Genomic DNA, 27,812 nt, shown 5'->3' on the forward strand with positions numbered 1-27,812 from the left:
CCTGACTTCCTGCAGTTCTTTCCTGGCCTGTGGTAACTTGCAAAGGAGCAAGGAACTTGTTTCTAAAGAGCAGATGACCCAGATGGCTGATCTGGAATGAAAGGTGGGGACCCGACCTCTGATCACGTGGCAGTGTCAGTGTCACTACCTTCCAGACTCTCAGCTGCAGACCCTCCAGGTCTTGCCGGGAGTAACAAGCTTTGCAGGGGTCAGCCACGAAAAGGCCTTTTTTGCTTTTGAAATGTAGATCGGTCTCCCAAGCCCTTCCCCCATGACATCCCCACATTTCAGGACCAGAAAAAGAGCCGGACCACCTTGTTACAACTTGCTGTGTGCCTTCCCAATCATTTTAAAAGGGAATCAGCTCCTACCCCAAACCCTCCATCCTAGATGGATTGTATCCTAGGTATCTTCCCCAGGAACTTTCTGATCTGGGCAGAAAAGCCTGTTTCTTTTCATGGTCTCAGTCGGTCTGTGTCATCTAAGGTGTGGAAAATGCACCCGGCCCTGGGTCTCCAGAGTCCTGGATTCTAGTTCACCCCATGCTAATCACCATGGCACAAAATTGAAGAAGTTAAATTCGAGCAATCAGGGATCACCTTGCTTGTTGGCAAAGTCACCAGAAAGTGACAGGCATGATTTCAGGGCTCAGTGACACTCCTGTCTTTTCCCCTCTAATCCCTCCCCCTGGAAATACATCCTTTCCTTACCTGATGCCTAAATGTCCTTTTACAAGATCGGATCCTTTCCCTCCATGCTGAGAGAGCACAGTTATACCCTGGCGTCCCCAGGGATGGTGCTTCCAGCCAGCTCACTCCAGCGTAGATGGCTGACTGGACGGTTACTGAGACCAGGCTTGATAGAAGTGAGAGGGCAAGTGGGCAGCTGAGGCTGGAGACAGAAGAAGGTGCTGGGCCTCAAAGGCCTGTGTGGAGTCTGGAGAAGGGACTGGTGGGAGCTTGCGTGGAGCAGAGGAGACCAGCTGGGGTCCTGCAGAGACTTGGCCTAGGCTGGACCCTGGGTGGAGGGCAAAGGTGACTTGGCCTAGGCTGGACCCTGGGGAGAGGGAAGTAGACTGAGGTCTATCTTAGGAGAACAGCCAAGAGGCCATGCTGATGGATTGGAGGTGATGGGGTGGGGTCGAGAATGACTGCCCGCAGCTCTGCCTGGACAGCCCTGGCCAAGATGGCAGAAGGAGCTTTTCACAGCACCACCACTCCCCACTCCTGCCTGTGGGCTGCATCCGTGGGGGTGAAGGGAAAGGACTTCCTCCCTCCTCCCTGAGGTGGCTGAGGCCTTTGGAGCATATGAAAGGTGCTTTGTGGTGGGCAGCCTCCCTCCGCAGGAGCCTCTGGGCACTGGGCACTCTGGTTTCCGGGTCCAGGTTTCACTGGGGGGTCGGGAGGGGCAGCAGAGGGTGGTGGTGGAGGGGAACACTGAGGCGCATTGAGAAGGAACTCCACCCCCCCCGCCCCATAACTTCTTAGGAGGTGAGGGGCGCTGGAGGAGATAAATCCCCACAGTGTCCCTGGCCTAATTCCCCACACTGCCCTCCAGGGTCACCCCAACTGGACCCAGGCCCAGAGACAAAGCCCCAAGCCAGAGCTCTTCCCTGGCCGGGACTGAGCTGGCTCTAGGCATCACCTGTGTGAACTGATGTATCATTCATCTAGAGCTGCCTGGCACCCAGCAATCCCATCGTTCTGGGCCCTGAAAATATCTCCTCCCCCTTCACCTCCACAGTTCCTGGGACTGATGTCCACTGAGGAGGCCCCAGGATGCCAGGCTGCCTGGCCTCCAGACCACAGTCGGCCCCAGGGGACTGGCATGGCCTGAAGATGGGGCCTGTTCATCTGAACGTACCTTCAGAAGGGAAGGGAGGAGGCAAATGTGGAGGGTGGGGGTTGGCTGGCAGCCGCGCCTTTCTCTACCTGTCAGGGACAGGGTGGCCTGGCGACACCCCTACAGACTTCAACTGTCAAGATCGAAGCTCGTGTGAAGGAAAGGGGCTAGGTTTCTGTTTCTCCCCAGGACCAAACAGGAGAAGCCAGATTTTGCCTTAGTAGAGGGCACATTTGGGTGGATCTCAGAGAGAACTTCCAGGGACAGGAAGAACTTCTCAGGGGGCAGGGAGTGGGTTTTGAGCACTGGCTTTGGGCTCCTGCACATCTGGGTTCATACCTGGGCTTTCTACTTGGTACTACTTGCCTGGACCAAAGCTGCTGTTTTCCATGGCTGAGATGGGTAACTGTTGTACTTCCACTCTGGAGGACTTAGAGCCAGACAAACCTAGGGTTCAAATCCCAACTCAGCAGGCTCGGTACGCTGTCTCACACCTGTAATCCCAGCTACTCAGGAGGCCGAGGCAGGAGGATTGCTCGAGCTCAAGAGTTCGAGACCAGCCTGGGCAACATAGTGAGACCCTGTTTCAAAAAATAAAAATTAAAAGAAATCCCAACTCAGCCTCTTCATAGTTGTGTGACTCTGGGCCAGTTGTAATCAGTTTAATTCTGACCTTCCATCACAATCCCCATCTCTGAAATCCCTCCCAGGGTTATTGAGAGCATCAAATGAAATGTCATCTGAAAAGCACAAAGTAAGCCCTCAGCACACGATTGTTATTTGGTGATTTTTAGTATCAGGTCCCTAACAAAATTGTGAGCTGTCTCTGGGATGGTTTGAATGCAGCCTCCTAGAATCCCTTCCAAGAGTGAGATCTCTTCTCAGGAGTGCGGTCCCACAACCTCGTGTGTTTTAAGGATTGCTGTTCGAAATGTGGTCCTCAGATCAGCAGCATGGGCATCATCTGGGAGCTTGTTGGAAATGCAGACACTTGGTCTCCCCCAAGACCTGTAAGTCACCGTCTGCATTTTAACGTGCACAGGTGATTTGTATGCACCGTAAAGTTGGAGAAGCAATGTTTTAAGGTCCATCAGAGCCCTTCTACAGGAGGTCTACTGTGTTTTGAGGCCTCTCTTTGTGCTTGGTTACGTTCAGTTCATTCACGTAATACAAACAACTGAGCCTGCAATGAATCCATTTCTGACTCAAAGTAGAGGTGCATGGGGAGACGAGGATTTACAGAGGTAACTTGGTGAGGGCTGGTTTCTTGGCGTCACATCCTTACATACACCTGAGCTGCCCGCCTGTTTCTGGTATTCTATGGGAGGGAGTGGTGAGTAACAGTCCTCTCTCCCCATCACTAGCCCAACCAGGAGGATGCTCAGGCCCCAACCACACACCCTCATTGGATATAGATCAGAACATTCTCTCTCCCCTCCCTTCCAAGATGGGGTGAAGTTTTGGGCCAAGGAGATTGCTCAGGTTTTTATTTCAGAAGTTCCCTGATTGGAGATGCAAGACTGGCTCATGAACTCTCTGTGGTTTTTTTTTTTTTTTTTTTTGAGACGGAGTCTCGCTCTGTCGCCCAGGCTGGAGTGCAGTGGCCGGATCTCAGCTCACTGCAAGCTCCGCCTCCCGGGTTTACGCCATTCTCCCGCCTCAGCCTCCCGAGTAGCTGGGACTACAGGCGCCCGCCACCTCGCCCGGCTAGTTTTTTGTATTTTTTTTAGTAGAGACGGGGTTTCACCATGTTAGCCAGGATGGTCTCGATCTCCTGACCTCGTGATCCGCCCGTCTCGGCCTCCCAAAGTGCTGGGATTACAGGCTTGAGCCACCGCGCCCGGCCCTCTCTGTGGTTTTGAAGATAGTGTGGCATGAGAACGTCTAAAGCCTATGTCCAGAGTGATGTTGTACTATTAGGAGGGAAAACAGGCTCTTGTAAGGAGTCTCTGGAAAAAGTTAAGTCAACAGAATAAAGTGAAGCCAGGCATGGCTGCACACTCCTGTAGTCCCAGCTACTTGGGAGGCTGAGGTGAGAGGATCACTTGAGCCCAGGAGTTCGAGGTTGCAGCAAGCTATGATCATGCCACTGTACTCCATCCTGGGTGACAGAGTGCAACCCTGTCTCTAAACAAAATTTGTTTTAATTTCAAAAAAGAAAAAAAAAGTGAAATTTGAAAGGAGCATATTTTGCTCTTCTTTTTTTTTTTTTTTTTTTTTTTTTTTTTTGAGACGGAGTCTCACTCTGTCGCCCAGGCTGGAGTGCAGTGGCCGGATCTCAGCTCACTGCAAGCTCCGCCTCCCGGGTTTACGCCATTCTCTCGCCTCAGCCTCCCGAGTAGCTGGGACTACAGGCGCCCGCCATCTCGCCGGCTAATTTTTTGTATTTTTTTTAGTAGAGACGGGGTTTCACAGTGTTAGCCAGGGTGGTCTCGATCTCCTGACCTCGTGATCCGCCCGTCTCGGCCTCCCAAAGTGCTGGGATTACAGGCTTGAGCCACCGCGCATGCTCTTCTATATAAAATAACCATTGCAGACCTAAGCTTCAAAAGGAACCAGGGAGGAGAGTTAAGCTGAGTGAGTGACTGGTAATTTGGTGGCCAGGTAATTCTTCTCTGATTGACACATTTTTTACTCTTGGCCTCTTGTTTCTGGTCTGAAAGACAAATTAACCATTTTAATAGTTGATAGTTGGTGAAGATGGCTTAAGTAAGACCTGTGTGGTCTTGCTTACCAGAAAAACTTGCTGGTGAAAGACAGAGGGTAGAGCAGCTGTTCACAATATGAGCCCAGTGGTCCAGAGATAACAATTCATTGAATTGGCTGTAGGGAAAAAGTTGCAAACAGCTTTCTAGGAACTTTGTGTGAGGCCTGGAACTTTAACAAATTAAACCATCATAAATGAGAGAGAATGTCTGCTTAAGGATTATGGCTACTATTTATTAAGCATATACTTCTGCCAGATACTGTGCAAAGGATTCATGTGCTTATGTTATCTCATTTAATGACAACTCTACTTGACACTTGAAAACTCACAGGCTAGAAGGGGTGCATGACTTACCCAAGGCCACTCAGCTAGTAAGAGGCAGAACTGGGATTCAAACCCAGTTCCCTCCACTTCCAAGTCCAAGCTCTTGATAACTATTTTTTTTTTCTTTTGAGATGGATCTCGCTTAGTCGCCCAGGCTGGAGTGCAGTAGGATAATCTCAATGCACTGCAACCTCTGCCTCCTGGGTTCGAGCAATTCTCCTGCCTCAGCCCCCCAAGTAGTTGGGATTACAGGCTCCCACCACTATGCCTGGCTAATTTTTTTTTCTTTCTTTCTTTTTTTTTTTTTTTGGTAGAGACAGGGTTTCACCATGTTGGCCAGGCTGGTCTCAAACTCTTGACCTCAAGCAATCTGTCCACCTTGGCCTCCCAGAGTGCTGGGATTACAGAGTGCGGGGATTACAAGCGTGAGTCACTGCACCTGGCCTTTGACCACTATTCTTTATGTCCTTGCCACAGAGTGGGATGGACAAAAGATGTTCTGTCTGGAGATTAACAGTTAAGATTTGGTATAAAATGGTGGGTATGTTGCCTGCACCAGGGTGTTTGCATATCTTTAAACCTTGTTTCAAGTATTATCTCATTTAAATATATATATATATATATATATATATATGAGGTTGATCTGGCCGGGCGTGGTGGCTCAAGCCTGCAATCCTAGCACTTTGGAAGGCCGAGGCAGGTGGATCACGAGGTCAGGAGATCGAGACCATCATGGCTAATACGGTGAAACCCCGTCTCTACTAAAAATACAAAAAAAATTAGCTGGGCATGGTGGCGGGCACCTGTAGTCCCAGCTACTCGAGAGGCTGAGGCAGGAGAATGGCGTGAATCTGGGAGATGGAGCTTGCAGTGAGCCAAGATCGAGCCACTGCACTCCAGCCTGGGCAACAGAGTAAGACTCTGTCTCAACAAAAAGAGGTTGATCAATGTTGTCCTTTTAATAAAGTATCACATTCTTATCGTAAAAGTTTTAGCTAGATTACATTATTTTCTGTCACGTTTCACTTGATCTATCAACTGCTACCAGCTACCTAGTGGCAGATGCTGGAATTGCAGGCATAGTGTCCAGAAGGAAATAATTGAATTCTGGAAAGCTGGCTTTGGAAACTCAAACCTATGAAGTAACTATGTAATGATAATCATCACAGATATTATTTCCTAAACCATGATACAGAGTACTGAAAACAAGGAAGAAAGATGTCCCACTTTACTGTTACTTTTCTATGTGACGCTAAAACTGAGAAGTTTTCCTTTGAGGCACCAAATAGAACCTTAGGAAAAGTCTCAGGGTGTTACTTATTCATTCCTAAAACTTGGTGAGGGAGGAACTCTGGGCCTGGGGTCTGCTTTGCTGTCCTGTTTCTTTTGCTGTGCTTGACAGCAGTTTATCCAACATTAGGGTGTTCTGTGCATTGTAATAGATTTGTATTTATTAGTTCAGAATCCCCCATAAGGATAGGTCACAGACCTTCTCTGAGCCTGAGTTCCATCATCTGTGAAATACAAGGATTGGACTTGATGCTATCTAGGTTTTCTCATAGTCCCAACATTTAGTGAGCTAACAGCTATTAAGACCAAAGGGATAAATGCCTAATAATGGAATATCATGCAAAGAGGAAAACATTTTAGGAGAACAGGAGTCCTGTAGGCCTGCCTCAAATCCCACTGTACTGGCAGAACGTGGCTGCCTCTGTATAAGGCCAGGCTCGTGCCCTTCCCACTCCCCTATTCCACTCCTCCATTTCCTTTGGAAGGCAGAGAAAGCCCCCTTGTCCTAAATGTTTCCCTGTAAAGGGCTCCTGCTGAAAGACTGCATACACAGCCAAGACTTTGACCTTCACCTTTGCCCCTCACTGACTTAGTGAAAAAGAGTTCTTATCCTCCCCTGTCTAGGTTTGGGGAGGCGGGGAATCAGCTAGGGTTAGTAGGAATTCAATGAAAATATAAATAGAAATGTGGTCTATAAATAATAGTGCCCCAAAATATCAGGAGGCATGAATACCAGCTGGGCAGCAGACAGTCACAGATCACGAGGGCCTGGACAGGGAGTGCGTTTATTCAGTTGCTTTGGTGCCTCTTGGGATGCTTCCAACTTGCCAGTGAGCTTGGAGAAACCCTGTCTCTTTCTGGACTCTAGAAACGCCCTCTTTGTTGCCTCTCTTGCACCCATCTCTAGCTAAACCTTCCTTAACACTGCCTGGAATTAGATCTGGTGTTTAATCCCAGCAGTATGTGACTTGGGGAAATTCAGAAGGTATCTCTGAGCTTTAGTTTTTTCATCTGTACCCATGAGGATTTTTAAAGCTGGAGATTTTGAAGAGCAAGAACTGTATCTCATTTTATCTTGGTTAACAGAGTGGAATCTAGGGCCAGATTGCCTGGATTCAGATCCCCGTAGTGCTCCTTACTAGTTGTTTGGCCTTGGAAAAGTTACATAACCTCTCTGTGCTTCAATTTCCTTGTTAAATGGGAAAAATAGTGGTATCTATATTGTTGGGCTGTTGTGAAGAATAAGTTAGTTAATATTTGTTAAATGCTTAAAATAGTCTGGCACATAGTAGACATACATAAATATTTATTAAGCAAGGAAACAAATCTATATGTCCCCTGTGCCTACAGTGTTACCTGGTATGTAGTAGCTGCTCAATAAATGTGTAGCGTGAATGACTGAATGACCTATCTATCTTGCAGTCTACAAAAGTCATTCAATAAGATCATGCATGAATTCTGTCTAAGCCACAGAGTACTATACAAATGAAAGTGGGAATATTATTCTTACCTACTAGGGTGACAGCTTGACAAGGGTTAAAGATACACTCCCTTATTATCCTCATTCATCTTCTCTGCCTTGCATACTCTGCATTCTGTTGGTCTGGGGGAAATGCCTGGAGCTGAGACATCTCAGTGGCAGAAAAAGTCCCTTTCCTGCTGCAGTGTTCTGTGGCAGTGCCAGCCTCTCTGCATGGCCTAGCACTGCCCTACCCTGCTTAGCGTTAGGCCCTCATTGTGGGTAGTGCTGACAAAATTGTTCACAGGCAAAGCAAAGCAAGCTCTTAAGCAGACAAACAATTGGCTGTGTAGCAGTTTGCTATATGCAGATTTTAAATATAAATAAAAGAAACCAAAAAAAAGCCTGTGTCCCTCAACGAAGCAACCTGAACGGACACGGCAGAAAGAGCATTGACCCAGGAGTCAGGTGCTGGGTTCTAGGCTCAGGCCTGCCTCAGCTTGTGTGTGGACTAGGGACCATCCCATCAACTCTCTGAGCCTCCCCAGGTCTGGAAGGTATTAGATTCTCTCAGTAATTCTCAGCCTCAGAGGTACATGAGAATCACTCAGGGGGCTCATGAAAAAGGCAGACTCTCGCCCTGTCCATCCCCTTCCACTTGAATTCAGAGTGTCTGGGCAAATTTTAGGAACTTCATTCATTACCAGTATTCCAGATATCTCTGATTCAGGTAACGCAGGGACCCTGTCCTCCCGAGAGGAGTGTTAGGCTTTGTAGTAGTTACCTGGGTAACAAATCTTCCCCCAAAATGAGCAGCTTAAAACGATAATAAAAGGCCAGGCATGGTGGCTCATGCCTGCAGTCCCAGCACTTTTGGAGGCCAAGGTGGGAGGATCACTTGAGCCTGGGAGTTCGAGACCAGCCTGGGCAACATAGAGACCCCCATCTCTACAAAAAAATTTTTTTAATTAGCTGGGCATGGCATCATGCACCTGTGGTCCCAGCTACTTGGGAGGCCAAGGCAGGTGGATCACCTGAGGTCAGGAGTTCAAAACCAGCCGGGCCAACATAGTGAAACCCCATCTCTACTAAAAATACAAAAATTGGCTGGGTGTGGTGGCACGCGCCTGTTGTCCCAGTTACTTGGGAGGCTGAGGCAGGAGAATTACTTGAACCCAGGCAGAAGTTGCAGGGAACCAAGATCATGCCACCATACTCCAGCCTGGGTGATAAGAGTGGGACTCTGTCTCAAAAAAAAAAGAAGAAGGAGAAGAAGAAGAAAGACTTCAGGAAGAAGGGCTTCAGGCAGGGTCTGAAGGTTCTGGTGTCTTCTCAGCGTGAACATTATGGTCCTTGGCCTTAGAGGTCCAGGAACTCAGACAGTTCTGCATATGCAACTGTAGTGGCTTTGGTGTGCTCTGTGTGGCCATTCAGTCTCTTTGGCACCTTTCATAACCCCACCCCAGGGACCTCCCGGCATGCGTCCTGATGCACTTACCCACTGGACTCCCTTCAGCTTCTCAGATGTGCCTGTCTCTTCAGTCTCTGGGCCTCTGCTCAGACTCTCCCTCTACTTGGAACACTCTTCCCACTCACCTTTGCCCGGCTTACTCTAACCACTTCCTCAGACCTGTCTCCCTCCTGCATGTGCCTGTCACAGCCGACACATCACAGCACAGTACCCACGCACAGTGTCCTTTGCGAGGGCAGGGACCGTCACCATCACACCCCAGCCCCCAGCACAGTGCCAGCATTTGGGAGGGAGTGAATGGGTGTTGCGTGTTGGCCCTTCTTTTGGGGATGGGGTAGGGTTGAGATGTACCCTGTCAGGAAAGCTGGCCACAGGTTGCTCAGCCCGGGGCTCAGAGAAAGGAAGGAAGATAACAGAATCATTAGGAGTGTAGGCACGTTTAGTCTGCCTAAAGAAAGAGACTGTGGCACACCCAATCCCAGCTCTCCCACTTCCTTGCTGTGCAACCTTGGGCAGGGCACTCAACTTTTCTTACCTTCAGTTTACCCATCTGTAAAGTGAGATAACAACAGCACTCAGTACGTAGCTCAGAGGTTGTTATGAGGATCAACTGTCATGATAAATATAAAGTACATGGCACAGGGCTTGGCACATACCAAGGGCTCAATGAATGTTACATCCTCTTAATGTTACTGTCACCATCCTTGCAGGAGAGGGTTGAAACCACAGAAAATGCTGGTGGGAGGTTGATGAAGAGAGTTGACTGTCTGGGCTCAGTTTTGCCAACAGAGCCAAAGCTCAAGAAAAGCAGGTTTTGGGCCAGGCGCGGTGGCTCAAACCTGTCATCTCTGCACTTTGGGAGGCTGAAGTGGGTGGATTACTTGAGCCCAGGAATTTGAGACCAACCTAGGCAACATAGTGAGACCTTATCTCTACAAAAATAATAACTAACTAACTAACTAACTAAATAAATAAATAAATAAAATGAAAGCAGGCTTTAGTGGACCGTGTCCATCCCAAGAGAGCCAGGCAAACTCCCCTGTGGCTGTCCAGACCAGGCCTGTGGTTTTGGACCCTTTACCGACGGGCCTCTGCATCCTGCGGCTTTTCCTCTGTCTCAGAGCCTCAGAAGTAAGTGGGCGTCTTTCAGCATCATCGCTGCAACCCAGGACTTCCATCCGCCTGCCCCACAGCCTCCTCATCTGGGTGGCCATTCTGCGGTGTCTCTCTAAGCCACAGAGGCCTTGTGCCCCTCGCCCAGCCCCCCACACTGTGGGCCATGCCACAGGGAGAGGCTGCCGGGAAGCTCTGCCCAGCGTCCCACCGTCTTTCCTGAGGGCAGCCTCCCCTGGAGGGAGGAGCCAAGACGGCACAGGCTGAATGGGGCCCTTTATTCCCAGCTCCCACAGGGAGGGCTCAGAGCCACTGCCCACCACGCCCACCACACCCACGCCCACATGGGGGGGGACAGCTTGGCCCTGATGCCGGCCTCTGAACTAACCACACTCTGGCCCCACTCTGTCTGGGTCCTGGAGGGCAAATCCACCCTTCTCCCTAGCCCTGGCTGAGGCTGCCATCCCTAATATGTGGGGTGAGCTGTATTTACTAGTCCACCAGGAGTCTGGGTGTGTGTACATGAGAGACAGCCTAGAGCAAGCCAGTGTGAACACACACACACACTCACCATTCAGCAAGGTGCGGTCAGGGTCCCACCACTCGCCATTCACCAAGTCGCTATGTGCCAGTCCTTGTGTTGGGCCCTGAGGATAAGTTCCTGGGCTTCACTGGCCACAGGAAGCTTGCATTCTGTCCTGAGGGAACGCTGTAAAGAGGCAGGTTCAGAAGATCATTAGCAATGGTGGCAGAATCTCAGAGGGAAACAACAGAGGCCGGGGAGAGAGGGCACGTGGTCACCAAAGGCCTCCCGATGAGGGGTGCAAGACAATGGCTGGGCAAAGGGCAGCAGGAACAGTGCACAGGAACAGGGACAGCGAGCACGCAGGCCCTGAGGTGGGGAAGAGCAGGATGTGTCTGTGGCATGGGCGGAGTGACAGGAGATGGGCGGGCAGAGAGAGAGGCAGGAGCCGAATCCTCCCCGGCCTCGAGGGCCGCAGAAGGGAGTTTGGATTTTATCCTCAGTGCCCTGGGCAGTCACTGAAAGGATTAAGCAAGAGTTATGGTTTGAGAATATTATTCTGAGGCCAGGCACAGGTGGCTCACATCTGTAATCCCAGTACTCTGGGAGGATCGCTTGAGCCCAGGAGTTCAAAACCAGCCTGGGCTACATGGTGAAACCCAGTTGCTACAAAAAGTTAGCCTGGTGTGGTGGTGCACGCCTGGAATCCCAGCTACTCCGGAGGCTGAAGTGGGAGAATCACTCGAACCCGGGAGGCAGAGGTTGCAGTGAGCCGAGATCACTCACTCCCCTGCACTCCAGCCTGGGTGACAGAGCCAGACCCTGTCTCAATAAATAAATAAATAAAAATAAAAAAGAAAGAAATGGTTCTGGTCCCACTGCTCTAGAATGCTGCTCAAAAAGACTTCCATTCCATTAGGTTCAGCAAAGATGTGTTAGTCCCTCTGTGGGCCCGGGACAAGGTGCTTTATCACTAGCAGACACCCATAAAATTCCAGTGGACCCACCTGGGGTGAGGGAGAGAAAGATACTGTTCCCTTCAGCCTGGCTCTGCTTGCTGGGTATGGGAACCTCCGAACCAGAATTTGGGAGATTGTTCTTCCCTCCAAGGTGCGCTGATGCTTTGTGCAAGTAAGCCGTGGCTGCAGGAGGGCGAAGGCTTCGCTCTGTCGTGAACCACAGTGGGCTTTTGCAAGTGTGTTTCCCTGGGTGTGTGGGAGAGGGGGTGGGGAGTGCTGGAGCGGGGAGACACACCTGTGTGAGTCACCCTAGAATGCCCCAGGAGGCGGGTGGAATGAATAATCAACCTCCTCACCATTGTGTCACGTCCTCTGCCCTCTGAGTTGGGGCTTGGAGAAACGGAAGCTGTGTGGGAGACACAGATGTGTTTATGGGGTGGGTGAATCAGGAAGGGCAGCCACAGACTGAGGGGAGCTCATGTTTGGCCTTGGTGGGAAGCCAGGTGGATGGACTGGGTGCCTGGGAAATGCTTCTGGTACTTGGATTCCACGTGGCCAGCAAGGAGACAGGCAGGGCCCACCCCACCCCATCCCACTTGCTTGACCTGGAAGTGTCAACTCATAAGAGATCCCACTTGTCCACCATTTACCATGGGCTGGGCTCCGTGTTAAATGCTTTTACAAACTCATTCACTGGCTCCTCACAATAGTCCTTTGCATTAGACATTACTGCCCCCCATTTTGCAGTTTGAGGAAACTGAGATTCAAATAGGTTGTGACTCATCCCCTGTCACATAACAGTAACTGGTAGAGCCAGATGTACCAGTCAGTGCTCTCCTGGTGACAAGAAATAGACCCATCTCAATCTGGCTTAAGAAAAAAGGGGAAACTTATTGGTTCACATAACTGAAAACCAAGAGTAATGGTTTCAGGCATAGCTGGATCTAGGGGACCAAAACATGTCTCTTAAGCCCTCAGCTTTGCTCTCTTTTCTGTTGACTTAATTCTCCGATAGGCTTCCCCCAGATGGTAACAGAGATACATAAAGATGCTTCCTAGCAGCCTGGGGCTTGGCATTTATGAGTTAGCAGCAACTGTAGAGAGAGAACACGTCTCTTCCTGGTAGTTCCAGCAATAGTCCCAGGCTGATTCCCACTGGACCAGCGTGGGTCACATGCCCGTGGCTGGACTGTACTGACTGATCAGCCCCAGCTTTTGGGATAGGATCAGCCCCACTGAAATCCCATGGACACTGAATGAAGGAGGGATTGTTTCCCAAAAGAAAATTAGGGCACTGTAATAATTAAAAGCTGGCAGGCAAAACCTACCAATGCCTACCATGCTAGACTTCAAGCCAGAGGCAGCGTCTTGGCTCTAAAGAGAGATGCATGGGAGCCAGAACTCGGGGCATGGCGTCAGTATGCCTCGGGCTGCTGACCTTCCCCATGGGGATTGTGTCTTTCTGGAACCTGCATGTGCCCACTGCTTCCAGCCTCAGCATCTAGACTTTACTCCTGCCTTCCGCCAGCCCAAGTAAATGGCAACAAAGCCAGATGTTGCAAGTGGAGAAGCAGGATTGGGTGTCAGGGTGTGATCTGAGCCAGATACAAGGCTATAGACTCTGGGGATGTCATCTCAGCTGCACCAGAAGCTGGAGGCAGCCCAGCAGGGGAGCAGGTGACCTGCAGTCCCCAGGCTGCAGAGAGTGAGAGGTGACATGTGAGTTTTAGGGGCAGCACTTAAAAAGAGAAGCAGTGGCCTGCCCATCAGCCGCTCCCACCCTAGCCTAGCAGGACTAATCCAGGTGAAAGCTGGGTGGCCCCATGGTCAGGAAACAGCTGAACGTCAAGGGCAGGGCCAGCTTTCAGGAAGACAGGGGAGCCAGCAGAGGCTGTTAAGCCGTTCTTCTCCCCTGCCCATTACATCCTCTTCCATCAAGGCCTCTGTGCTCTTTGCTCTCTTCCCCAGCGAGACCCTGTTGTTCAGTGAGAAGCCAGTGCCTGCTCATACTTAGGTGTGAATGGTTAATACAGCTTACTGTACCATTCTCCAGGGAGAAGTTTATATATCTTGACGAAAATCTTGAAGAAACTAAATTCTGATTCTGCAGTCTCAGACATCAAAGAAGTAGGCTGTGAGTTTGTTGGTTTGTTTGTTTTTAGAGTTGGGTATTCTTAGGGCCGAGGGCACACCCTCTTGGTGTCTGCTTGCTTTAAACCATCAAAAGTCCCAGCCTGAGCCAGGTGCAGTGGCTCAGGCCTATAATCACAGCACTTTGGGAAGCTGAGGCAAGAGGATCGCTTAAGGCAAGGAGTTCGGGACCAGCCTGGGCAACATAACAAGACCCCGTTGCTATAAAAATGTAGCTGGGTGTTGTGTGCACCTGCTACTTGGGAGGCTGAGGTGGGAGAATCGCTTAAGCTCAGGAGTTCAAGGCTGCAGTGAGCTACGATAGAGACACTGCCCTCTAGCCTGGGTGGCAGATGAGATCCTGTCACAAAAACAAACAAAAAAAGAGTCCCAATCTGCTTCTTCTTGGACCAGCTTGGATCACCGAGCCTCAGTGACTCTGTGAGTTGGGGGTTGGTAACAGCCTCTCTGAAATCAAACAGACTGAGAATGAAAGAGGGGTCGTTTGTGTTTTGTTTTTCATGGCGAAGAAAGCCCCATTAGTGGAATCATGGTTATATTCTCTCTGCCCTCCTCTACCCAGGACCCTTCATTTAAGAGCTTCTATTGGGATTTATACCTGATATAAATGACGAATTGATGGGTGCTGACGAGTTGATGGGTGCAGCACACCAACATGGCACAAGTATACATATGTAACAAACCTGCACGTTATGCACATGTACCCTAGAACTTAAAGTATAATAATAAAAAAGAAAAAAAGAAAAAAAAAAAGCTTCTGTCTTCATCAATCTGTCAGCAAACAGCACGGATGGAGGCGCCTGATGAGAGCAGCTGGACATGGGGTCCTTGGCTGGCCCAGCCCACTTTGCACAGGGACATGGTCAGGTCTCAGGACCACAGAGAGCTGTGGGAGTAGGAAACTGAACCTCTTCTCCTTCCTTCCACGGGCATTGCCTGTGTCTTATCACCCCACGAGCATGCATGTTACCCTTGCAGCGGGAGGGAGATTCCCTCTAGGAATCCTCACATCTCCTTTCCTCCAGTTCATCTGGGAAATCTGTTTGTCTCTTCTCTCCTGGGTGTCACATCACCCCTCAAAACCAGAGAAGGACCCGCCTCCCCCATTCCCTTGGCTTCAGGTCCCCACAGCTTGCCTCTCTCCTCTCAGGCTCAGAGACCCCAGAGCTGCTCTGTCCAGACACTCCCCTGTCCCCCATGAGGGCTTCAGGCTGCACCCATATCCATTTCACCCAGCGCCATGCCAGACATTTCCAGGGATTCAGGGAGTATAGAAACTACCCCTGTCCTCAGGGCCACTGAAGTCCACTTAGGGATATAGGGCCCTGTCAGGTGACTGGTCTGCCCTGTGGCTCTCCCAGAACCACCCTGTGGTAGGTTGGATAACGGTTGAATTAATAAAGGTTGAATCTCCCAAAAAGGTATGTCCAAGTCCTAACCCCCTGAAACCTGTGAATCTGGCTTTATTTGGAGAAACGGTCTTTGCAGATGTAATTAAAGATCTTGAAATGAGATCATCCTGGCTTTAGGGTGGGCACTAAACTCAGGGACAGGTGTTCTTATAAGAGAAAGGCAGAAGGAGACGTGAGACACAGGCATGGGACGGGAAGGCCATGTAAAGACTGAGACACAGATTGCAGTGATGCTGCTACGAGCCAAGAGATGCCTGGAGCCTTCAGAAGCTAGAAGAGGCACGGAAAAATGCTCCCTGGTGCCTCCAGAGGGAGCGTGACCCTGCTGGTGCCTTGATTTCAGACTTCTGACCTCCAGAACTGGCAGAGAATACATTCCTGGATTGTTGTTTATTTTGAGACAGTCTCACTGTGTCACCCAGGCCGGAGTACAGTGGTGCAGTCACGACTCAGTGGAGCCTCAACTTCCCAGGCTCAAGTGATCCCCCTACCTCAGCCTCCTGAGTAGCTGGGATCACAGGTGTGCGCCACCATGCGTGGCTGGGTTTTTTTTTTTTTAGCATTTTGTAGAAACAAGGTCTCACTATGTTGCCTAGTCTGGTCTTGAACTCCTGAGCTCAAGTGATCCTCCAGCCTTTGCCTCCCAAACAGCTGGGATTACAGGCATAAGCCACCATGGTCTGCCAAATTCCTGTTGTTTTAAACCACCGGGTTTATGGTCATTTGTGCCAGCAACCTTAGGTGACAACTGCATCCCACCTTCCTTTCTGTTCTTAGACCCAGTTAGAAGGGCAGGAGGGCTGTCCTTGGAGCATGAGGCCTCTGCACTGTGCGGTCTGTGGACTCCAGGCCTGCCTGTGCTCTCCCCTGTTTCTTAGGCAAGTCTCCCTCGACAGCCTGGCCTCTCTGGGTTACATTGAGGGGAGGGGGTTGTGAGCATCTGTATCCTTGGAGGACAGGGTGGCTGGGAGGAGCTGGCCCTCCTTGAGCCCAAGGGGCTGCTGACCTGTTGCTATAAGTCAGGGGACCCTTTGAGAAGGTGAGAGGGGCCCTGAGGAGGGCGGCTTCCTGACAAATTCTCTAGGACAGAAGGGACCAGAGGGCCAGAGTGGGGTGACTGCCAGAGGGTCCTAGAGGTTGGCAAGGAAGGGCCAGACAAGCATTCAAGGAAGGCTTCACGGGGAGGCAGCATGGAACAGTGCCTTAAGGACAGAATGAGGGTTGAATAGGCAGGCCCCAGGGCACTTAGAATGAAACCAGACTCTTTTCTGTGGCTGCAGGCTCCTCTCTTTTCTGTCTTCCATCATGTCCAGTTCCTTCTGCCCCAGGGCCTTGGGTGTGGTAGTTCCCTCTGGCTAAGCCCGCTGGTTCCAGAGCTTTGCATAGCTGCTCTTTCTCTTCCTTGAAGTCTCCACTGAAGCCCAGAGAAGCTTCCTTGACCATTCTCTGAATTCTTCCCTCCAGGCACCCCTCTTCACATTGCCCTGTGTTATTATCTTTGTAGAGGTGGGGGAAGACATGGAAGTGTAACCAAATTACTCACTAGGTGTGAAAATGTGTACTGCCTTCTTCCCATGCCCACTCGCCTCCCAATTGGAAGGTAAACTCCTGAGAGCAAGGCCCTCATCTCTCTGGTTCACTACAATGCTCCCAGCACCTGGAACAGAGCCCAGCACAGCAGGCCTCCATCAAGACAGTGCTGGGTGGATCAAGGGAAGGAAGAATGGAAGGAAAGAAGGAAAGGCAAGGGGAAGTCTTCCAAGAATGAATGGTGTTCCAGGTGGCAGAAAGATAGGGAAGAAGGAGTTGTACACGCATGCATAGACACTCTGAGTGTGAAGAGGAGAGGCTGCCAGGAATAGATTAGCCTGCTCAGACCAGAAGAGGTCCCGAGGCCAGCCCTCTCTTATGGCGCCTATAATCAGTGCCCTCTTATTACCTCTACAAATGGGTCCTAGTTCATGGAGGTAGCTACCAAACTCTTCATGGCTGGTATGGGGACCCTGGCCACTGGTACTGTGTCTGGTGATTCTATTGTCAAGGGCCCCAGTCCCTGGCTGTCATGGGAGTCCATCCCATAGGTACCACTTTCCCAAGAAGAGCCCTGGAGGCTGTGGTTGATCTAGAGATTTAACTGTTCTCATCTCCCTTCATGTGCAGAATAAAATCCAAAGTCCTCGCGGTGACTCTCAAGGCTTTACATGATCCAAGTGCAAAGATCATGGCTCCCCCCAACTCTCTAAGCTTTAAAACCTCAGGTTGAAATCCCAGCTCAGCCACTAGATAGCTGTGTGACTTTGGACAGGTCCTTCAACCTTTCTGAGCTGCCATCTAAGACAAAATGGGCCTGGTTAAAATACTTGCTTCAAGGTTGTTGTGAGGATGAAGGGAGGGAATTCAGTGAAAAGCTCTTAGTGTGCACCTGGTGTGCGCTGAGCTCTTAGCTACCATTAACCCTTTCCTCCCTCCTCCTCTGCCCGCTAACATCCCCACTATAAATCAGTCTTAGGGCTTCCAGAGGGAGCGGCCACAGAGCCCAGGCCCCCGATGAGCACACAGCAGTCCCAGTGAAGGGGCCTGTTTCAGGGTCACAAAGCCAGCCTGTGGCCTGGGTGGGACTTGAACCCAGGACTCCCACCGGAGGCCCCCACTCCTCCGCTGGTCTCACCCCAGCCCAGCCCAGAGTGGCAGGAAGAAGAACCTCCAGTGACTGCTTGGAAGTAGCTGCACAGCTTCTTCTCCGCTTTCAAGACTGAGTTAATCCTGATGAGTTAGATCTGTTTCAGGCCCCGTGCAATCTTCCTTGCGATGCTCATAAGATTCCTAGGGCGGCATCTGGATGGCTTCGAAGACTCTGGCAGAAGCTGAGCCCCGCCGTCAACGGGCTGCGCTACGTTTACAAGAGGCCTTTAATGCCCTGTGGTCTCGGCTTCCTTAATGGGGATTTTCCTCCCCCTCCTTTTTCTCTCCCCCTTTTGGCTTTCAGAGTGTGGTTTGGATTCCTAACAGAGAAGTCAAGACCAGAGAATCCCTTCCAGGCCCTCCCTCCCTCTCTCCCCCACTGGCCAACTGTGCCAAAGCCCTGGGAAAAGAAAACGTTGCTTCTAAAGGATTTCAGCGGGAAAAAGAGGGAAGCCCCATTGGGCTTCCAGAAACTCAACTGGGAATTGGCTTGTGCAGAAATTCTCCTCTGACCTTGCAAGTGAGCAGCAGATCCAGGAGCCTGGTGGGGAGGACTGGGCAGCTCCAGGTGCAGTGGCCTAATGGCCTCACTCAGATTGCAGGCTGGAGGGGCAGGGCGGGGTCCTGTGCTTGGGGCCAACATGGGGAGGGGTCAGGCAGCACCCTCTCACCTACCTCCCCACCCCAACCTATCCCTCCCTTCTCTGGATCTCCTACACCTGTGGAGGCCTCAGTGCTCCTTAACTAGTTTTTAAAATGAGTTCTTCCCAGCACTTTGGGAAGCCAAGGCGGTCGGATCACCTGAGGTCAGGAGTTCGTGACCAGCCTGACCAACATGGAGAAACCCCGACTCTACTAAAAATACAAAATCAGCCAGGTGTGGTGGCACATGCCTGTAATCCCAGCTACTCCGGAGACTGAGGTAGGAGAATTGCTTGAACCCAGGAGGCGGAGGTTGCAGTGAGCCAAGATCGCACCATTGCACTCCAGCCTGGACAACAACAGCGAAACTCCATCTCAAAAAAAAAAAAAAAAAAAAAAAGAGTTCTAGAGTTCTGTCTGCAACTAGGACAGGAATGATCTAAGCCTCAGCCAGAGCTTTGGCTAACCTTGAGATTGGGGGCTGGGAGGGGAACCCCATTTACCTTCCCATCTCCCTCCTTTCTTTTTTGTCCCCCAACAGGATGAGAAAGGGCAGGAGTGCCATTTTTGGAGGCTGAGGCCCTGATCCATGCAGGTCTGTGGGCCCTGCCCCCACCCTCCTGTGGTCCCCCTGGGTTTCCTCTGTATCTCAGACAGTCTGGACCGCAGGTGTCATTGGGTCTGGGCATCACTCAGCTTCTGACAGACAACTGCCTTCATTAGAAAGGCCCAGAATTCCAGCCCCAGGACCACCCATCTTCCTGGCAGTCCTGAGCTTAAGTCTCCTCATGTTTTTATTTTTACACAGCCTCCCCCTGGCCTCACACATGTAGCCTGTGGCATGCGAGCAATCAAGCGACAGGCAACCAAAAAAGGGTAGAAGGCAAAGAGGCAAGGGAATACCGAATCTGTGACATCTTCCCCCAAGGAACAGCGGCGTCGCCAGTGTCTGGATAAATCATGTTTTATCTCCTTCAAGAGGAACACAAAGCAGAGCTGCTTCATCTTGATGATGTTGTCTGTCTGCATAGTGTTGTCCATCTGACAGGGAGATGGCCCGGCTCTCTGGCTTCAGAGAGAAGACAACGACGGAGAGCTTGAGCAAGAGTCCAGGAGAGGAACAAGAATGGCCCAGCAAGCACTTCTTGAGCATCTGCTGAATGCAAAGCCTAGTGCTCCATGGAGTGTAGGGGCAGACAGGAGGGGTGAGCTGCAGAGCCATCATAGAGAGATGAGAGATACCCACAGGAAGCAGGTCACATGCGATAGGACGTGGTCACGCGTTCCACTGTCTGACTTCAGCAGGGCTTGCGACCAATGCTTGTGGTGGCAGGGAAGTCAGGGGTGGCTGCAGCTGTGGTTTTCATGGCCCCTGGGTCCCCTGTCTGTTCACTTCTGCCTACCAAAGGCTGCTCACCGGAACCACTGGGGCTCTCCACCTCAGGGTTTTGTCTAGCCATGGGCACACACTCAGCCAGACATGCTAGAGTTAACGCCCTCAGAGGCAGCCCTCAGTGACAAACGGAGTTGGTGGGTAGATCTCCAGCCTCCATGTGTCAGGTACTTTCTCTGTCATCTCCTGGAGCAGCCCCAGCAGAATTGAGCTCTAGGTGCCCACCATGACTAACTGGCCTGATAACACTTCCTTCCCCTCCCTGCCCTTACCATCCCACTCCCCTAATGATATTTCTGGGGATCGCCTCCAAAACAAGTCAAATCCTTATTGCTGGGGCTGCATCTGGGGGAATAATCTAAATCAAGGTGATGGCTTTTCTGAGTACTTCACTCAGACCTTGACAGAAGCAGCTGGCGTGGATTCGTGAGCAGTCTACCCGTCTGCTCACATGCAATGGAAATGATCTTAATTGGGTCTCCTTTAATTCAAGTTATGAAAACCCATCTTCAACTCATTTAAATGAAAAAGAAAATGGTATTGTTTTATGTAGCTGAAAAGGACCAGGTTGACCCTAGTTTAGGAATAGCTACCCATATCCAGCTGCTAAAATAATGTCAAAGGGCTCTGTCGCTCCCTCTCTCCACTCGGCTTTTCAGTCACTCAAGAAGCTTTTACCAAGCACCTGTCTTGTGCCAGGCACCCTTCCTTTCTCTCATTCCTTTACTTCTCAGGCCACTAGAGGTGCCAGGCTTTCATCCTGCCAGCTTAGCAACCGTGGGAAAAAGCAGTCTCAGGGCTGACTCTCATTGGCTCGGATCAGGTCCCTCCCCACCGCTGAGCCAATCACTGTGACTGTGGCTGACTAGGCTGCATCCTGTGGCTACCTTTGTTGCTAGGGGGTGTGGCTAGACTTACTGACACCACAAGGACTGGGAGTGGAAGATGCCTTCTCCAGGGGAAATTAGGTAGACTGAGGCAACAGATGCCTGTACAGCTACAGGTGAGCACTTCATCATGTGCCAAGCTCATGGGCCCCGAAATGAGTCACAAGTGCTATAACTCACAGCAGAATGTGGCAGGTAGCCTAGGAATGGATAACGTGTTGTGGATGTTCTGGAAAGAGGGACATTATTCCCCGCTCAGCCAATCAAGGAACACCTTCTAAAAAGGGGGCTTTGGCCCTAGACATTGACAGCCACCTGGCACAGAAGTCAGTTGTGTAAGACCTTGAACATCAGACCAAGGAGTTCAGATTCTAAATTTCTCAGACTAGAAAATAACTATGTCTTGATGCATTTGTTATGATTGAATGTGGCCAGCTTGGGAGAGCCAGCTGGGAAGGTCTGAGGGGCTGGCATTTCCTGTAAGCCTTGCCCATACCTGTAGAGGGGTGTCCCAGCTCAGCTGGCAGCAGCCCGTATGGCTGGAGGCTTTGTGCGCAGAGAGGCCAGGGAACAGTCAGGCTGGGACAGCCATGCTTCCCTTGGTATTGCCTTGTGCCCGCCCTGGAAGGAGCCACCCACCTAAACTAAGAATAGGAATTCCTGCCCAGCTGGCAGGAACGAATGCCGATTTCTCAAGGAGGGATGGGCCTGAAAACAAAACATAGCATGTGGGCTGGGCTCTACTTTGTGTTGATTTGCAAGGTCACTTGAGAGCCGCACCCACTCCGGGCATTCATTGATCCTGCCATTAGATCCAGGCGAGGTGGCCTGGCCAAGTCGCTCATTGAATCCCAAGATGGCAGCCTCCAGGGCTCCTCACCTGCCAGAGAGGTCCTGGGCTCTCAGCCTAGGGCGCCTCTTACCCTCCGGGAAAGGTGACTGTTTCTCTCTTGTTTCCTTGACCATGGACTGAGATGGTGGCAGGTAGTGCTGGACTGAGATGCTGAGAAGCCAAGGGAGAGGGAAATAAGAAGGTCGCTGTGGCAGTTTTAGCCAGAATCCCCCACTCATGAGTGTCTCTCTTCCAGGCAAGATCCTCTTCCGCAGAAGCCACATCCGGGATGTAGCTGTGAAGAGACTGAAGCCTATCGATGAATACTGCCGGGTAAGAGTGTGTCTGGGGCTGGGGGAGGGGCTGGGGGAGGGCTTCAGGGTGGAGGGAGGGGCCCATCTGCCTGAGTGTCCATCTGTGAAGAAAGGTTGCTGTACAGAACCCTCCTGAGGCCTGGTGTTTCCTGGCCAGAGGGGTGGGTATGGGATCACCCCGTAGCTGGGCCACCCTCTGGGACCCAAGGACCTCGGGTTCACAGCTAAGCTTCTGTGCCTGTCAGGACATATCCATGTTTACAAAACACTGTTTTAAGTCACTTCCTCTGGGAAGTGAACTGAGCTCGGGAGCTAAGTCAAAGAGCCTCCTTCCAGAGGGCTGCTTGCTTCTCTATGTGAGATTTTGCTGGACATAGAAGAACTATTTCTTGGAATTCCTGTTGGGATGTTGTTGGGATCAGTTCAGTAGCATCAGCAGTACACATTTGTTTATTCACCTAAATCTTGGTAACTACAAATGTTCATATACACATCTTTACAGATGCAGGTGTTCACATAAACACACAAGCACATGCACATTAACACAGCCGGTGCCAAAGAGCAGGCAGGAGAAGGACAGCAGTGTCATGAGCCAGAGCCCACCTGTCTGTCTTGGATTAGAGCCCAGCGCTCCTGCAGTGAGCATGAGTGGCTACCAGGGGATGAGCAGCCCTCAGTTTCCTTGGCACATGGCCTCTGGAGGGCCAGACTTCCCAGGTTGGAAGCCCTGACTAATTTCATGAACTTGGGCAAGTTACTGAACTTCCCTGAGCCTCTGTTTCCACATCCGTCCAATAGGGAGAACACACAGGGTGCCTCCACACGGTAGTCAGGAGGATGGAATGAGCTGGCACATTGTAAGGGCAACAGCACAGCGTCTGGCTCAGAGGAAGCATTCAGCAGATGCTTTTGTTATTATTTTTACAAAGGGCAAACAATTTGTATTAAATAAACAAGCGAATGAAAATGTTTTATTATTTTTTAAATTTTATTTATTTATTTATTATTTATTTAGGTGGGGCAAAGTCTTGCTCTGCGGCCCAGGCTGGAGTGCAGTGGTGTCATCTCCACTCACTGTAACCTCTACCTCCTGGGTTCAAGCAATTCTCATGCCTCAGCCTTCCGAGTAACTGGGATTATAGGAGCGTGCCACCAGGCCTGGCTAATTTTTGTATTTTTATTAGAGATGTGGTTTTGCCGTGTTGGCCAGGCTGGTCTCAAACTCCTGGCCTCAAGTGATCTGCCCACCTTGGCCTCCCAAAGTGCTGGGATTATAGGCGTGAGCCACCGCGCTCAGCCATATTTTTAACACGTTTTTGAGAGAGGGTCTCGTTCTGTTGCCCAGGCTGGTGAAAAGGCTTTATTAAAAGCAAATAAAAAGTTAAAAAGCAAATAAAAAAGCAAACACGAAATAATTTAATGTTTCTACTGGGCACCATTGGCTTTAGTAGAGCTAGAATTTCGTAGTTAAATGAAACCCACTGTGGTTCCTGACTTAAAAATCTTGAGAAGATGTGGTATAATGTGTTATAATGCGGCAAATGAGGTATAAAATTTCACAAGTGCTGGTATTAGAGTATCAGAAGGAGAAGAGCTGGAGTCGAATCCCGGTGCCCACTTACTAGCTATGTGACCTTGGGCAAGCTGCTTTGCCTCTTTGAGCCCTAGTTTCCTCAGCTGTAAAATGAATATAGAAACACTATCTCACATGGGGACTGAGTAGGAAGAATGTGTATCACAGTGTCCTCACACAGAGCTGTTGCAGGAAGACCACTGGAGGCCAGGAGTTCGAGACCAGCCTGGGCAGCATAGCAAGACCTCATCTCTCCAAAAAAAAAGTTTACAATTAGCCGTGTATGGTAGCACACACCTGTAGTTTAGGTGAGAGGACTGCTTGAGCCAGGAGGTCAAGGCTACAGTGAGCTATGATCATGCCACTGCACTGCAGCCTGGGTAACAGGGAACGATCCTGTCCCTAAATAAATAAATAGATAAATAAATAAATAAATATGTTTAAATAAGAACCAACATGCTAAATTTATTAACTGGTATTCCCAAGCCTATAGGAAGAAAAGACAATGTAGTCTCCATTAAACTGAAGTTTGAATTTCGTGACTGTGCACGTTATACTTGGGTCACATGTTCTGCCTTATTTTAAAAGGATGCCCCAATGCTGGATTCCCTTAAGCTAGAAACTTCTCTTCTTCAGACCAATATTCATTTTTCTCTTTAACAGGCATTCACTGTTTCTGGTTAAATTGATGGCTGTAGCCTGAGCTTTTATTTCTCTTTATTCCTTTCTCAAGAAGTTAAATAAATGGGCAAAGCTAATGGAGGAGGGGGCACTGGGCGGGAGGAAGGCTTTTCCTGCTGGGATTTATAGCTCCGATTAGCCAGCCCAAGGCATCTGCAGCTGGGCTCCATGGAAATACTGTCTGTTGGATCATCCGGAGGAGGAAGTGATGGCATCTTATCTCCTGGGATCAGGATTTGAACAGGCCCCTGATTCAGAGGGGCTCTGGCGCTCCAGTGTGCCATGGGTAGCTGGGGGAGCCATTGAAGTGGGGTCTGCAAGAGGAGGGGCCTCCTAACCTCATTAGCACAGATGGAAACTGCCCAGAGCCAGACAAGGAACGGGGCCACCAAGCAGACAGCCATCTATCTCACAGGCAGTGATTTACTCTGAGAATGACGGGGGTGGGGCAGTACAGAGTGACCTTTAATTCTGTGGAACTAGGAATCTGGGATCTGTGGTCTGATTGTCTGAGAAACCCACTGACCTTGGAATGGTCTTTAGGGACAAGTCCATGGCCACTGCCACCCAGCTTTGCATTTCACAGCTTGCCTCCAGACAGGCCACTCAGCATCACTGCCAACCCCAGCCAGGTTCATAGCCAGTGCCGTGTGCAGTCCGCTCCACGGCCAGCCCTTCCCCTGTCTCTACCTGCCCTTGTCTACATACTGCCTGGAACCTCTGGAGTCTCTACTTACAGTGCCCTGCATAGCCCACCTGCTTGACTGGCCATCTTCCTTGGACCTGCTAGACAATATGAGCTCAGAGTCTGGGGTTTGATAGGAATTCACATGCACCCAAAATTGTGCAGCTGGCTCTGCACACTGAGCAGCCGGCTCCCTGCAAGGACTCAGACATGGAAAGTCTGACCATGCAGTGGACCTCCCCAGACTTCGGACTCCCTGCCCTTGCTGGCCAGCCAGTCCCACCACCTAATGGCGGTTTCACAGCCCAATCTCAGTGTTAATTTTTAACATATAAGCAGCAGATTGGATGGGAATCACGGAAAATTTACCACATGCTGACTGAGTGATCGTTTTATGTGGCACTTGAGGGTCAGGTGTCTATGAAGAGGGATTCCAAAGGCATTTCTTTAACTTCATAAATTAATTTAAAGGACAACATGGTAATGCAGTTAATATTTAATGGTCTGGGACCTCAACAAGTTGAAGACTTTCATCAGACTAACAAGAGTAAGCTCTACCATAGAGGCTTGGACTCACAATTTTGTAAGTGACTCTAGTTACCCCATTCCTAGGGGTGAAATACATGTTTGCAGTATTTGTCCAGGGGATAAAATAAATATTCTAGGGAGGGGTTCAGAGAGGAGTGTGAGAGAGTTTTCGAGAATGATCAACTCACCCTTTGACATGTTAATGACATTTATACAAGTCTCCACTTCCTGGTTGGTACGACTAGAATTTTTTTGCTGCCCAAATAGCTGAGCTTGTTTCTATTATTCGTCTGTCTATGACACATTTGATTTCAGGGATCAATGGCTTTCTTTGTAGGAGGGAAGAGGGATTGGGTGCGGTCAGACTTAGGGGCAGGAAGTCTGAGCCCAACAAGAAGTCAGCGCTGAAGGGTAAGGATCCCCTGACCCTCCCCTCTGCACCTCGCAGACTCATTCATTTTTATTCCCACTTCCCAGATTTGAAAACTGAGGCTATTGCATGGCAGTGGTTCCTAGTCCCAGGTATTCTCCCTTCCACTGTGGGATTTTCCACCACAGCCAATCATTGGAGCTCTCCCCTTGGGGAGAGTAACGTTGTTCTTGTGGTCCTTGTTCTGAAAGCAAACCTGGCCCAGGAGAGGCCTTGCCAATGGGGAGACTTAGGCAGAGGCCAAGGCTGATCTGTTCATGAGGGGCCTCCCGAGTGGCCTGGTGCTCTGGGGGAACCCAGGTAGTAGAATCTCACCATCTCCCTGACAGACCCAGGAGAAGGAGGAGTTTCTAGGCTGAGATAAAGCAGATCATGTCCCTTTTCTCCTTAAAGACCTTCAGAAGGCTGGGCACAGTGGCTCATGTCTGTAATCCCAGCACTTTGGGAGGTCAAGGTGGGCATATTTTTTTTTTTTTTTTTTGAGACGGAGTCTTGCTCTGTCACCCAGGCTGAAGTGCAGTGGCACAATCTCAGCTCACTGCAAGTGCTGCCTCCCAGGATTCACACCATTCTCCTGCCTCAGCCTCCCGAGTAGCTGGGACTACAGGCGCCTGCCACCACGCCCAGCTACCCAGCTAATTTTTTTGTATTTTTAGTAGAGACGGGGTTTCACCACGTTAGCCAGGATGGTCTCGATCTCCTGACCTCATAATCCGCCCGCCTCAGCCTCCCAAAGTGCTGGGATTACAGGTGTGAGCCACCGTGCCCGGCCAAGGTGGGCATATTGCTTGAGCCCAGGGGTTCGAGACCAGCCTGGGCAACATGGTGAAACCCCATCTCTACAAAAAATACTAAAAGTAGCTGGGCATGGTAGTGCATGCCTATAGTCCCAGCTATTGGGGAGGCTGAGGTGGGAGGGTCACTTGAGCCTGGGAGGCAGAGGCTGCAGTGAGCCATGATTGCACCACTGCACTCCAGCCTGGGCAACACAGTGAGACCCTATTTCAAAATAAAAACGGGCTTCCTTCAGAAGAGTCCCACTGCCCCTGAGAATATGTGAGCACCTCAGCCGGGCCCTCTGTGGGCTGGTTCCAAGTGCTGCTGAGGCCTCAGCTCCTACCTCTCTCTTCCATACCCTGCAGTCCAGTTCAGCAGACACGAGGCCATCCTCAGCTAGCCAGGCCTCCGCCCCTGAGCCTGCGCTGGTCCCCTGCCTGGTTGCACATTCAGCTTCCACAGTGAACTCTTCCATAAGCCTCATGACACCCCAGGAAAAGTTGATCACTCCTGCCATTCTGCCCCCAGAGGACTGCGCCCACCCCCACTCTGCTCATTTCTTCTCTGTGGGAGGGTGACTTCTGTGTGTCCGTCTTCTCCCAGACTGTGAGCTCCTTGAGGGCCACGTTTGTCATCTCTGTGTCTTCACTAATAAACAGGAAGCTCAGCCCTAAGGGGATGTCCAGCCAATGCCTGATGACAAGATGGAAAGATCACAAGTAGATAGAACTTCCTCAGAGAGTGACATATCCCCCAGGCCCTGATGTACTAAGATCCCTTGTGAAATGCCTTAAACTACTACCAAGAATTAGACACCATTTACATTTCAAAGGGAGTCACTGCTCAGATCCGTCAAAAAGAAAACCCATGTGTTTTGAATACTCTGATTTCAGAAGTTCAGTGAAACCCCAGCTTTCTAGATGGTGACCTAGAAAGAACAGTCCCGGCAGGTTAGAGGCAGCCCCAGAGGTGGGGCTGGAAGGACACAGGTGGGAGGCCAAAGGGGCAGGATGCCAGCCCCCTTGTGCCACACCTCCAACTCCACCCAGGGCGGCTGGGCTTTTACCCATAAGATTTCCAGGGATTAGAAAGTGATGCTTTAAAAAAAAAAAAAAAAAATCAGTGTGCAGGAAGAAG

General features: G+C 50.4%; 1 protein-coding gene across 2 annotated transcripts in view; it reads left to right on the forward strand.

Moving 5' to 3' along the window:
- The window catches only part of SH3PXD2A (SH3 and PX domains 2A), a 261,353-nt gene that overhangs the window by 99,215 nt on the left and 134,326 nt on the right, over positions 1–27,812 (forward strand). For both annotated transcript variants that reach the window (XM_033183812.1, XM_033183820.1), the window contains exon 4: positions 21,944–22,020. In XM_033183812.1, coding sequence (XP_033039703.1) covers positions 21,944–22,020 — 77 coding nt within the window. The remainder of the gene's footprint in view (positions 1–21,943; positions 22,021–27,812) is intronic.

Source organism: Trachypithecus francoisi, unplaced genomic scaffold, assembly GCF_009764315.1.
Source record: "Trachypithecus francoisi isolate TF-2019V2 unplaced genomic scaffold, Tfra_2.0 Contig01579, whole genome shotgun sequence".
Classification (NCBI taxonomy): domain Eukaryota; kingdom Metazoa; phylum Chordata; class Mammalia; order Primates; family Cercopithecidae; genus Trachypithecus; species Trachypithecus francoisi.